Source organism: Antrostomus carolinensis, unplaced genomic scaffold, assembly GCF_000700745.2.
Source record: "Antrostomus carolinensis isolate BGI_N321 unplaced genomic scaffold, ASM70074v2 scaffold15987, whole genome shotgun sequence".
In the NCBI taxonomy this organism is placed as follows: Eukaryota; Metazoa; Chordata; class Aves; order Caprimulgiformes; family Caprimulgidae; genus Antrostomus; species Antrostomus carolinensis.
In genome coordinates, this window is record NW_010326750.1 from 10374 (window position 1) to 24589 (window position 14216).

Below are 14216 nucleotides of genomic sequence, written 5' to 3' on the forward strand. Positions count from 1 at the left end.
TTTCCGCAGCAGTGAGTGAGCACTATGGACTCTTGTAAAGCAAACTACTAATGAAGAAAAGCATCCAGCCAGCTGGGCAACAGTTACACGGTTAAATATTGGTACGTGCTGAAAATAAGGAACTCCTTCAGAGAGCAATCCTAACAGAAAGCAGCGTACTCCAGATATCAGCCCCAACCCCATTCCATTACCTGTAAAGTTGCAGACTGGAAAGTAGCGCAGGTAATTCCACTCTTCTATTTATAAACTGCATTTCTCTTTAAGAACTTTACATACAAATCTCAATTGAACTCAACTGGTAACTATCCCTATAAAACCTCTCAGGCGAATTACTAATTTTGGATGGGCTGTTAAGTTACAACAGTGCTAATGACACAGTATTGGGTCCAGATGTGCTACATATTTTTCTCAAACCTTCAGTTACCTACCCACAGAAAAGACAAACCTGTATGCTGAATTCAAAACAATTATGGGTTTGGTTTTTTTCACAATTTTAGTAGACTACCATTAAGTTTCACCCAAAACCTGGTGATACTTTTTGAAGTCTTCCCTTTCTGTGACTAGCCTGTATTTAAAGAAAACAAACAAAAAAAACCCCACCCAAAACAACCCAGATATTGTTTAGTCTTGGCTATGCCTTACATCTTCATGTCCTTAAGTTATTTGTGAAAGTTTGGCTAGACAGACAGGGAAAGAAGAGGTTTTATAGTGAGCTTTCCTGCCAAGACAAAGGGTTCCTGAAGCCACTGTTAATATGCTTCATACAGTGGCCTTACTGTATTTTCAAGCTATATACAAAAGGAGACACTGTACAGTAGTTCAGGAGCTGTTCAGGAAAACAGCACTGGTGAGGAAACTTTAACTGAAAGGGTTGCAAAGGGTGGGAAACCGCTGACCAAGGTCTGTCTTGGCTTTCATAACTTTCAAGAAACCAAAGTTTGAAGTATACAAATTGGGAACTACACTGTGTAAAGGACATGACATGGTATCAAACTTAATCTGGAGCCAGTTACCTACCGAAAAAGATATTAGGGCTTCATTTTACCTTACTGCATATAAATATGGAGAAAAGCATCTCTCTGAAGCAGAAACAATGGCAACACTTAAAAACAAAACAAAACAAAAAACAACCCAAAACTTGTTAATCCTGCTAGAAAATTGCAAAGCTGGGGAGTGTAGATTGAGCTGTTGACATGGCAACAAAAAATGCAAATACCCACGTGGGAGTTCGTACTAAAATATTGTTCCCATGGTAAAGCAAGTAGTCCATAATATTTGTGTGGTATGCTGTGCTTTTGTTACATTAGTAATGAAAACAAGAGTATCTGCAAGAGGTTATAAAAGGTCAGACACAAACACTGGGCAGAGAGGAAATCACAACAGACACAGGTTACCTTCCTTCCTCACTACTGGTGGCAGCAACGTGCACGGGGCGCTACGGAGCCGCGTTAGCCACAAGCTGCGCTCGGATCCATACCTTTTCTAGAACAGCAGCCACCAGAAACTAACACAAATTCAGTGCTTCCTTAAAATGCAATACGGGAAGCGTTGTTTATGAATGCAAGGCTGCACACTCACGTAGAGGCATACTGGAAATAAGCCCTCAGAGAAGAGACAGTGACACTACACACACTCTGAATGACCACCAACAGTGCTGCACTGAAGTGCAGCTTTAGCTTCGTGTTTTGGTTTTATTCAGTAACTTTTTACAGAAGTTTTACAAACCAAGATTGTTCCTGCTCAAGAGCTTACAATCTAGTTTTAGATGGGGTAAACCAGAGTAATGCACTTCGAAGAAACAAAGGATAAAGCAACTTAATGAATTTGTCAGTGTTAACAGTTCAGTACTTGTCCTGACACAAACACGCTACATTTGTATATTATGGTACTCAGAAGTTTCTAATAAGAATCTTGAGGACAAAGTAGGTAGAGGCCTATAAATGAGGCAACAGGACACTTGGCAGCAGGTTCTAGTGAAAAACTATTTATTAAATAAACCAGATAGAGATGGCACATGGAACCATGCGAAGTTTTATTACCATAGAGTACGCTGGAAAAGCACTGCAACTTGGGGAGGGGGGGGAAAGGAGGAAGAACGTGTTGGTGACAACCTGGGGGGAAGAGCAGTTTTCTAGGACTTGCCCACAAAGTCACCTTGTTCATGCAGTGAAGCAGCATGGGAGGTCACACAACCTAGTTTGTAAACTACATGGTCCTCAAATGCTGTCAACCTAGTACTTTCATAGCACCCATCAGACAAGTCACACAGCCACTTAAACACCGTTTACTTTTACTGCTGATAAATAAACCAGTTCTTGCTACATGAACTGGAGTAACTTCTGCCGCAACGCAAATCAACACTAGCTGCAAAGCAAGCACGGAACAGTTAAAAAGGACAGTATGACTTCTGGTAAAACACGTCATTACCCAGGAACATCCCCTCCGTGTTACACTCCTGTGCATTCCTACCAGTACTGCTGTAATGAGAAGAGAACCTGGAATCTCCCTTAGGACGCAAGAGAAGTAACAGCACCATGGGATTCCACTTGCTTTGAAAACAAACACAAAAGCTACCAGGAATGGACTGTTCCAGTATGTTCTCTGCAAATCATCCTCTTTCACAAATGTGGTCAAGCTGACAAAAACTCAGCTGACAGCTGCTTCAAAAATCTATGTTTTTTGAAGTTTGTTTTTTCCTCAGTAGTACGATTTCATCCCCCAAGATAGTACATACATTAATCATAAAACTTGAAGAATGCAATCTTCTTCCCCACATGACAAAAGTTCAATTCCTGCTAGTATTGGGAGCTCTCCACTTCCTCAACATTTTTCAGCACCTGAAGCACAAGTAACAGGAGTGAGTAAAATTCAACCGTCATTGTAAATAACAGAAAGAACACCAGAACCCCAGTATTGACCTCTCTTCACCACTCTGTAAGTGGAAGTCACAGACTGTAGTTCCACAGGGTTTTTTTTCACTCCCATGAGTTACCTAGAAGTTGTCTTTCACATTCTTCCCTGTTTGCTGCAGAAAGTGTTTGCTGTGGGCAAACTGGGCCTAGTACCCATCACATGACCCTCAGTTCTTAGTACACCGAAACATACTGACCACCAACGTTACCTTTCCTTTGAAAAGTGTCTGTAGGGTGACCCAAAACCAACTTCTTAGAAATTAAAAGAATCGCAGAATCACACAGAATGGTTGGAAGGCACCTCTGGAGATCACCTAGTCCAAACCCCCCTGCTAAAGCAGGTCCACCTAGAGCAGGCTGCACAGGATCACATCCAGGCAGGTTCTGAACATCTCCAGAGAAGGAGACTCCACAACCTCTCTGGGCAGCCTGTTTCAGCACTCTGTCCCCCTCAAAGCAAAAAAGTTTTCCCTCATCTTCAGACAAAACATCCTGCCTTCCAGTTCGTGCCCGTTGTTCCTGGTCCTGTTGCTGGGCACCCCTGAAAAGAGACTGGCCCCATCCCCTTGACACCCACCCTTTAGATACTTCTAAGCATTGCTAAGGAAAAGTGTACATTGCCCACAGACTGAGGGCCAGTAACTGACCACACACTGTTGTTTTTATTCCAAGCTGCTAGCTGCCAGTATCAGGTTAACTCAAAACAGTGACTTCTCTCACTGAACTGATCAGTGAACACCGTAATTGTCACTTGCTTTAATTCTTAAGAACATACCAAGAAAGGAAAGTAATGAAAATTGAACAGTAAGACAACAGGAAACTTACTCAAATACTCCAAGCTTTCAAGACTTTAAATATCCAATAACTTAAGTGTGTACACACTGCTGTCCCCTACACACTCTCTTCCCCCAGCAACAGTAAATGAAAATTAGAACATACCCATTATGGAAAATATAATGTACTTAACTCAAATTTTAAAACTTGTTGCAAATCTACTAAGAGTGCAAGTAAGTATGGCAAACAGAAAGAGACAAGAATTACTCCTCTTTGAAGCATTTTGCTTTTTTTTTTTAAAATGTCCTATGAATGTGGACTTAGCAACTGTAAAGAAAAAAACTTCCATTAACTAAGTTCCAGGAAAGAAGGCAAATTCTGTATCAACTGGTCAACTTGTTCTGTTAGAAAGAAGAAAGTAAAGCAGATTTTTTTGTGCATCTTCATTTTCTCCTTCCGTTGCAGCCCACCAATTACCTACGCAAATATTTCAAAGTTCAATGTAAGAAACACAGAAAAAATCCTATGTGAATCCTTAAATAAATGGTTTTGAATTATATAAAGAAGGTTAAAGACATTATGACTCCGCCAAAGGTAAGCATATAAATGTCAAGTTTAAAATAAACCATGAATGTAGGTAGCAGGTTAAAACAGTACAGAGCGACAATACCTTCACTCAAATACATTCCCAAGCTCACACCTGGAGTTTGGTTTTTGGTGCTGTTTTGGGTTTTTTTGTTTGTTTGTTTTTTCCCCCAGAAGATACAGCTATGGGTAACAGCATTCTGGTACGGCAGGAACTCTACATTCCATTCAGTCTTTCTCTCTTGATACTAAAAGCTCTTTACAGGTGGAAAATAAAGCTAGTGTCCTATCACATTTTGACAAGCTATCTTAAGTGGTTAGTTTCATTAACAGGAAAGGAGATGTTTTTATAAAGTGATGTAAAACACAGCAAAGCAGCTAAATTTTAAAGCAGTTGTGTCCAACAGCAAAAAGATCAGCATTTTTAATTTGTTGCACTGTTTCTCCCAACAGAGAACAGATGCCTGTGGTCAGAGATACAAGTTCTGTGAATACATTTGCCAAGTTGACTTTGTTTTAAATGCACCTCAAAATGGAATGTTTCAAATCATGATAGGGTCTAAAAGCTGCACATAAACATTATTTAATGTTAGACACACACTAAGTTTTATTAAGCATTACACTAGAACTACTTTGGTATAAAAAATACTTTATTTTAAAGCTATGAAAGTTATAAAAATATGTAGTTAAACTTTCTACTCACAGAACGTTTGCTATTTTAACATTAGTGATTTGTTTCTCCTAATGAATCTGAATTTTATTTGAAAGTTTTACAAGACATTATTACTATAATTTGAAAAACCCAGCATTACAGGGAGCTGTACTAATTGTGATGTTTTATCAGTATTCATTTAACCTCTAGATTTTTAATGAAGGCAGCAAAAACAACTATTTTCTGATGATACAGAATTTCTTATTTCTTGAAGCGTTTCTGTGGTTGACCACTTCTTCATTAGTTACCTGCAGCATGGCACCTTCCTGCCAAAGAAAAAAAAAGTGTATCTGAAGATGTTTATCACATATGTCTAAACCAAATTACCAATAGGGGAACTTCAGCCATTTTAAAAAAAAAGTATAAGCAGTTCACTGGTGTGTCTAACACAAAGGAACAGGACTTTGGTTAGCTGAGTCCACGTTCTTCAGTGGGCAGCCTTTTAAAGGCAATGGAACTTTGAAATTAGGGCATTTTTGGTTGCCTTTTTTTTTTGGTAGGTTTTGTTGTTTTTTTCTTTTAAAACCAAATCTAGTAGAGTATGCCACCCTTACTCTGAGTAACTTGTTACTTGATGATTTTTCATTAATTTGAGGTGTAAACATTCAATGCAGTGAGAGTAAGGCTGACTGAATTTGGCACTAAGGTTTATTAGCTGCAAGAACTATAAAAAATGGTGGAAACCTCAACATTCTAGCCAAATTCCAATTTACACAATTACATTATACACTGGAGAAATACCACCTGCAGTTTCATTTGAAGTTTTCACTTCCCCTCCTAAAGAACTGCTTATGCAGTTGTTAAAAGAATGGACGACACATTCCTTCACAGAGGCAGATGTATTCTGTGGTGCAATTTTTTTCCTTACACGTAAACAGTCTACAGTTACTTGGGAACCTTCAGGATGAAACGTGTTATATAAAATAGATTACAGTAGACAAGAAACATAACAACACAGTTCATTTTCAACAGCACAGAACTACCTTCATTGCATTACCTTGCAACCACCATAATGCATAGACTCCCAAGAAAAAATAAATTGTTGCAGGATGCAAAAGGAAAGTTGTATGATTTAATTAACTTGTGACCTACCATTTTAACTACCAACACCAGGGATGGAACCCTTGCAAAGCTTTACTAATGGACACTTGCAGGTCTCATTTGTTCAACTGTAGCAGTGTACAGTGGCAGCAGTCTATGCTTGTCCAGGGTTCATATCATAGCTAGATTCCAGTAGGAAAAAAATATGTTAAGTAGCTGAAATTAACAAAAATTTGTTTGTAAAAAAATTTAATAATACAAGAAAACAGGATTCACAAATTTCTTTTCAATTGGTAATTGTTAACTCAATTCATTGCTATGTTAAACTACACAACAATAATCACTATACTGAACGAATACTGTCAAAGCAATATTAGTTTCTTGTTTTTGAAACATTAAGAAAGGAAAAGTAAATAAGATCTTACCTAAAGAAGTTTAACTGAAGCTTAGAACTACTTTGCTCTACACCCTCAGCCTTCGTTGGCATCCTTATCAACTACCGTAGTTAAAGCTTTGCAGAAATACAGCCCAGCTTTTTAAGACTGGCTGAACTTAGTGGCGTTCTCAAGAGTTCTCTTGTACTAGACCTGTGTCCCTGGAAGAGTACCTCGCTGGGGATATTTCCTTTCCTTGCCATTGAAGAAGCAGCATCTAAAAGATCTAAAAAGGTGTTTCTCCTTGCAGAGATACCCTTAAGTTAACTAGATATTTTAAACCTGATCATTTACAGACAACATACTTTTTTCTGACCAGCATTTAATTTACATATACAACAATAGCTTTATATTATTTGTGGGACCTTATACTACCCACTCCTTGCCTTATTTTACAATATTAAAAAAAAAATCTAAAATTACACAATATTTCCTTTAGAATTATTTTATTAAATCATAAATGTACAACAGCTTCTTAACTCTACACACGCACTTAAATTTTTAAAAGGAAAACGTTATGTCTTATTACACCATGATCCTGGCTAATAGCTTTTCAAAACTTTGAGAAAAATCTTAAAAAAGGTTTCACATGTCACCTGAAACTTACAAATTTAACATTATCAAAGGAATGCTTCTACACTTACAAAGACCACTAGAAAGAAACAACAATTAAAAAGCTAAGAAACTGTCTCAAAGGCATTTTTACAATCCTTCCTCCACAGTAAGGTAATGTTATTAAATAATCCAAATCCATTCACAAAATGGCTCTCTGCATCTGCTCTGGTGTCTTCTGCCATATCACTGCATATTTATGCATGACTGAGATAAGTGTTTCCTTAACATTGTTATTTCGATAACCTGAAGCTGTTCTGTTACCTCTGGGCTCTCATCCTCTCCTATTTATACAGTGAAGCCTGTTTCAACAGAAGTAAAGAGTAAAAAAATAGGTTATGAAATTATTCATCTAACCATTTTTTAAAGGAAAGATAATATGATCCTAAAAAGCTTTTAACTCCTGCAGCTACTCTCAAGAATCACTGCAATTTTAACACTTATAAACATACTTACCCATGGCATGCTTGCAGAAACTCAGTAACGGCTCCTCCCTCCATATCCACCACTTCCTCCACTGCCCCCTGGACCATAGTTTCCTGCCATCGCAGAAAAAGAAGAAACAAAAGTTACATCAGTGTACTTTGTAAATCTAGGAATGCTTCTGATTCTCTATGAAGATTAACACCCACTTTACTTCCAGAGACAGCATATACAACAAAGATTTTAACATTTTGCTCTCTTCCTCTAAATAACCTCCAACAACTGCCACAAGAACCACATGCTGAAATCTTAGCAGATTCAACTGTGTCATAGGTAATTTGACGCACTGCACTGTCTTGAGCCTGTGAGGGCTGACTTTATTTGCATGCTAAAGCTCAGGAGGTGGCTTTGTGTTTCAGTTTCCATTTCACAAGCTTTACATGCCATATTAAACAACATTTAGACAACAGAAAGCAGCAAGCATCAGAAAAAAGTGACACTACAATAGAGAGGGGAAAAAAGAAATCCCACCAAGTTTAGTGGACATTAGTAAGACACTACAAATAGCGTGAGTTGACAGCAAAAACCATGAAACTTAGCTAAGATCTTTACAGCCTGGAAACTGCAAAACATTTCATAATGTTCTGGAAGAAGTTCCTATCTTGTCATTTATCTTGTAGAAGATAGTAATAATACTTTTCCCCAAGACAAGCTTTACAGTCTCAAGATGAAAAATCGTAGCTAACTTGCAAAAAGAGCATGGGCACTGCAGTCCATCCATTGCGGAAGTTCTCTCATTTCTACATATCAGCCTTAGAATCACAGAATGGTTTGGGTTGGAAGGGACCTTTAAAGGTCATCTAGTTCCAACCCCCCTGCCATGAACACTAGATGAGGTTGCTCAGAGCCCAAACCAACATGGCCTTGAACACTTCTTCCAGGGATGGGGCATCCACAACTTCTCTGGGCAACTTGTTCCAGTGTCTCACCACCCTCATCATGAACAATTTCTTCCTTATATTTGATGTTAATCCACCCTTGTTTAGTCCAAAACAGTTCCCCCTCGTTCTATCTTCCACCTCCCAAAAAGACTAAAGCCTACCACCCACTCTATTTGGCTCCAAGGCAGGTCAGCAAATATACAATACCTCCACCATATGGTCCCCCCATGTTCCTGCTGCCACCAAAATTTCCACTCTTCATTGGACCATAATTTGAAGGTTGTTGGTTGTAGTTTCCAAAATCATTATAGTTTCCACTTCCATAATTGCCTGCATTATCAATACAAAGTGGAGAAATACCTAGGTGAGCTACAAGGCACGTGGCACTCACACCTCATTATTAGAATTTTACACAAAACCACACATGTATTCCAGCAGTGCATGCAACGAACTGCTTTTTCATACTATTTGGAAAACAAGAGCTCCCTTAGACAACATACCACCCCCCTCCCCCCCCCAAATCCCAGATGACTTGCACTGATTTAAATACAACTTAAATGCTTGGTCATTTCAAGCCAGTAGGTTACCTCCTCCATAGTTGTCATAACCACCTCCATAGCCCCCACCCTGGTTGCCATATCCAGGTCCTCCTCCACCATATCCTCCTCTTCCTCCTCCGTAACCAGGACTGCCACCAAAGTTGCCACCTGTGACAATATAATCCTTTAAAATAAACTTTTCCGTATAAAAGGCAAGAAAATTCTATAGAACCAGAGGATAATTTTCCATTTAGAAGTCTACAGGGGAAGAAAAGGGTAGGAATTTTGTAAAGAAATTTCTATGAACAATACTTTTAAAGGCCAACTCCCACCCTAACTTGTGACCACAACCCATAAAAAAATCCTAAAAGCTTCAATTAAAAAGCTTAATTAAAATCTAGATTTTTCAGGAAATTTAAGAGACACTTCTATTCAAAAGAAAAGGGCATGGCTGTCCAAGAATAAACATACAATTTACCATATAAATTTTTAACACAAGCCATGTGTGCTTCTTAAAGCCAACAAAATGGCTTCAGCAATTAATATAGATTTTATACAAATAATACGTGAATGTAAAAATGTTTCTGAATGACAGATAAAAAACAACCACCACCACCACAAAAGCAAACTAACCTCCAGGTCCTCCACCATATCCATTATACCCATCACCAAATCCACGGCCACTTCCATATCCATCTGTTGGAGAAAAAAACCAAAATATTTCGATTCACCTGTATCAAACTAACTGAATTCTCAAACCCCCATAATATTAAGGACCAAATTTCAGAGATTACTGACTAAGCACGTGTACACTTGAATTTAGAAAAATATGTGAAATAATACATCAAATCATTGCTATACATCTTCTATTTCCTTGAATTTGTAAGGTATCCACGGTTTTCGTTTTGGACATAGCCCTTCCACTTAAAAGGTCAGGCAAGTGCTACACAGATTTATAGAAGAGAAATCTCTGAATTCCTTAACAAATTATTAAGTTTTAGGTTAATTTTGGCTTTTAATAAAAGCCTTTAAAAAAGAAAAAACAAAAAACCGTAACACATTTTACTGAATACCCACATAACCTATTTGTGTACTACAGAAGAGGTTTGCAAGTTATTTTTCGCAAGAATTCTCTAACTGCTACAGAAGCATTTAAAATAGGCAGCAGTAGCTTACAAAGTTACCCAGAACCAGAAAGACAGTATAAATAAGGAAAAAAAAAAAAAAAGCTACAAACATGCCTGTCTTACCAGCTCCACCTCTAAAATTGCTGCCAGGTCCTGGGCCAAAGTTGCCACCACCTCCACGTGCATCACCAAAACCAAAGTTCCCTGTAACAGTTTAACATTAAGCAGTGAGAAGGCGGAAAGTGAACACACAAATCAACCACAAACCATTAACCGTTACTCGTACGTACCTCCTCTCCCACTCCTAGAATTTTGAACTTCCTGCATTTCCTGTCTAGAGAGAGCTTTCCTTACTTCTGCATTATGGCCATTGATGGTGTGATACTTCTGCACTGCAACCACATCAAATAAGAAAGCATCAGCATTTAAGTACTAATCTGACAACAAATAAAGAGTACCAGGCGTCCAAAAATGAAGTAATTTCCAAACTAATCCATAAATATTCTGTATCATTTAGAAAACCCAAAATACCATACGATTTTAAAGCTAAGACACCAGTACTTATTTAAAATACGTGTTCCCACACAACTCATCAAAACTATAATGTAGCAAATATTCATGCACATAAACTAAAGAGATAATGGGATTATTTAAGTTTAGCTTTACACAATTACTATGATTTAAGTTTAGCAAGGATTAATACTATCAAATGAAAGAGTGAAATGAAGCTTACTTACATACAATTTTATCCACAGGATCATGGTCATCAAATGTAACAAATCCAAACCCTCTCTTTTTACCAGACTGTCTATCAGTAATGATTTCAATAGTGTCAATTTTTCCATACTCCTCAAAGTAGTCACGAAGGTGGTGCTCTTCAGTGTCCTCTTTAATACCACCAACAAAGAGTTTTTTCACAGTAACATGAGCACCAGGTTTTCCAGATTCCTGTTAAAAGAATCCTATAAATTACCACAAAGAACAACAATTCCACAAATCACTATTCTGCCAGGATCTCAGGAATGGAATACTGATAAACTGACATTTTTCAAGCACTGAGGTAGCACTCTTATGATGCATATCCCTGCAGCCTTGCTTGGGGGGCCTTCTGGGAAGGAAGTAACATGAGGTAATTTGGAGGTTTTTCCTCCCCCCTTTATGTCAAAGCATTGAAAAAGATAAAAGTGCTATTAAATGCATAAAAGTAAATAAAAAGCCTTTAAACATATTTAAAGAAAACGTAAGATCAACTGTTTGAAAGAACTGCAAGTATTTAATACCTTAAACTAAACCACAATTTTTACAATTGAAACAAAGATACATCAGCTTCCTCTGCCCATTTCCCCAACAGCAGTGAAACCCACATTCCGCTCGTACCAACAGCAAAGGTGAATCCACAGCTATGCCTTCTAACCCTTATTCAAAATATGAAGACCACTCCTCACATTCATGGGTTATTTTCACACTTTGAGCATGATGGCCGAGCTGCTGTACTAGGTAGATATGACTTATTCCTAAAGCTTATCAATAGCTTTGTGTGTATAAACAGTATGCTGCTTTCATTACCTTTTTTCCAAATGCTAACCAACCCTGCATTCTGCAAGGAATGGAAAGAAAACTGGGATAGCTAATGGGTACCAGGAGTTACGATTTTCATTGCTCTTCATCTCTGGGGCAGCTCATTCAATTCCAGTTCATCAGTTCAAATGTATTAAACACCTGGGTCCAACCTTAAACTGGAAAACCCTCTGAGAGCTCTCACAACACAGTAAACAGAAGTCACCTAGAATCTGCACTTGCTCCTCAGCACCTCTCTGCCACAGTAACCTGGCGGAGAAGTTTACAGGTGCATTGCGTTTCTAGGCACACACCTAATTTGTACTCTGAAGTTTAAAACCAAGTATGCCTGGGGTAAACCAGAGCAGTCCTAAGATGATTCTGTACACCACCACTGGAAAAAAGAAGTTCCCTTCTACATTCTCTATTTTTAGTCCCTTCAGTTGCATAGAAATTTTAGAAATACCCCAAAAGACCTTGGAATAGAGTTAGGAGAGACTAACAAAGAGTTTATTAATTTGAGGTTTAGTAACCGTAACCATTGCAGAGAAGAGTTAGTTTGGAATTTGCATAATTACAGGCAATCAACATGTTTTTGCTAACATTACTTTCAGGCACCAGCTGCACCCCTCGCAGACATGACTCTACACCCAGAATAACTTACTAACTCGCAGTAATAACAGACACTTATGTAATAGTGTCATTTAACAGACCAAAAGTGTGGGAAATAGTGCCCCAACTACAGCCTTTTAACTAGAGAATTTAAACTCAAGCAATTTCAAACAAGAACAAAGCACAACTGTCTGATCAAAACAGAGATTCCTTTTTCAAAGCACAAAAAGTACCTGCTTTCAAAGCTACACTTACCTCTCTAGCCACAGCTCTCTTGGGCTCAACCACTCTTCCATCAATCGTGTGAGGTCTTGCAGCCATGGCTGCATCAACTTCAGCCATGGAGGAGAACGTTACAAAACCAAACCCCCTTGATCTTTTGCTTGCAGGATCCCTCATTACCTAAAAACAACAAGCACATTTAAACTATTCTACCTGTCTTATGTTAAGTTAACAACATCTGGAGGAGACATGTAAGCTTAAATTTACATTTCCCTTGACTTGATTTCAAAACACAATGGTAATAAAGTAGCAGGCTATGCTGATTAAGTATGGCACTGCATGGTATCACAGAAATTCAAACCACTGTTGTCCTCCAAGACTCTACCCATAACTCAAAAATGCTGCTGTATTAGTGACTTATGTTTATACTTGTTTTCTCAAAAAATCAAACACAATTTATTTTATGCAGACTTTAAATTTGTGTTATGAAATATTTACTGCTCCCAAAAACAAATTCAGTGGAGGAACTTCTGCAAGAGTCACTGTCCCTCGAGGGATTTAGAAGATGTACAGATGGTTCAGTGCTGGACTTGCCAGTTAGGCACGGTTGGACTCGATGATCTTAAGGGTCTTTTCTAACCTATATGATTCTATGAAAATATTGCACAGAAAGACATCCTTTTCCAGCTTTATTCAGGCTGCTTACCATGATATCAGCTTTCTGCCAAAGGTTACCAATCACACAGATGTAACAGTGCTCTGTATAAGCACTCCCTAACACACTATAGCCAGTGACACCCAAGCTAATTTTAAACTGTTGAATCAGTGGTTAGAGATAATCTAGGAGATTTTACAGGAAGCAGACTGTGAATGCTCCCTAACCCTATCAACAGAGTTTGCAAGGAAAAAATCTGTGTATAGCTTCAATGGAATGAATTATGTATAAACCAACTGTACACTTGAGAAGATTTAAAATTCCATCTTTTCATTAAGCTATCCAGAAAACAAACTCCCCACTTTACAACTTCTAAACATTTGATGCCCTCATTGCACATTAGTATGCCAAACTTACCACGCAGTCTGTCAGCTTTCCCCATTGCTCATAGTAACTCCTCAAGCTTTCCTCTGTTGTTTCAAAGCTTAAGCCGCCAATAAACAGTTTGCGGAACTGCTCCTTTTCCCTCTATCACAGAAAAGAAGATTAGAATAACATAATTAACAATACTCCCCACTGTATCAGCATAATTAGACACTAGTACAGACTTTCTTAAGTGTCTAATCTTTCAGTAAGACATGTTTTCCAAAATTGGGCTCAGATCTTCTAAATGTTCTACTGCTATTCAAGAAATTAAGCAATTTATGTGATTCTATGGGTCCACTTCTATAATACAGATTTTAATAATGTGCTTCTTCCCATCTCTCCCTCCAAATATTAAGTGCAACGGACTGCACTCAAAGACTTCCACAATAGTCCCTTCAAAATTCTTTAGGGGATGCTATTTAAATAAAAGGAAAATAAAATCAGAAACAAAATTTCTCACTACAGATAACACAAATTAATTTATACTGATTCTATTCCAGAAGCCATTTATTTTTTAAAAACCATTCTGGCTCAAATTATTGTACATGAATACTATCATGTTATTTACCAAGGAATGAAAAATAAAAAGAAATGAAGATATGGCTAAAGATGACCTATCCACCCTCAACAGCAGCAGTATGAAA

The 14216-nt window shown here is 38.0% G+C and overlaps 1 protein-coding gene across 1 annotated transcript; it reads right to left on the reverse strand.

Moving 5' to 3' along the window:
• Window positions 1-6887: 6887 nt before the first annotated feature.
• Window positions 6888-13674, reverse strand: HNRNPA2B1 (heterogeneous nuclear ribonucleoprotein A2/B1; the record flags this gene model as incomplete). The annotated part of the gene is made up of 10 exons (XM_010171698.1): window positions 6888-7372; window positions 7527-7609; window positions 8642-8764; window positions 9022-9141; window positions 9607-9669; window positions 10224-10304; window positions 10391-10492; window positions 10838-11048; window positions 12525-12671; window positions 13564-13674. Coding segments are annotated over 9 exons (1020 nt in total), but the record flags the coding sequence as incomplete, so codon positions are not given.
• Window positions 13675-14216: the final 542 nt, after the last annotated feature.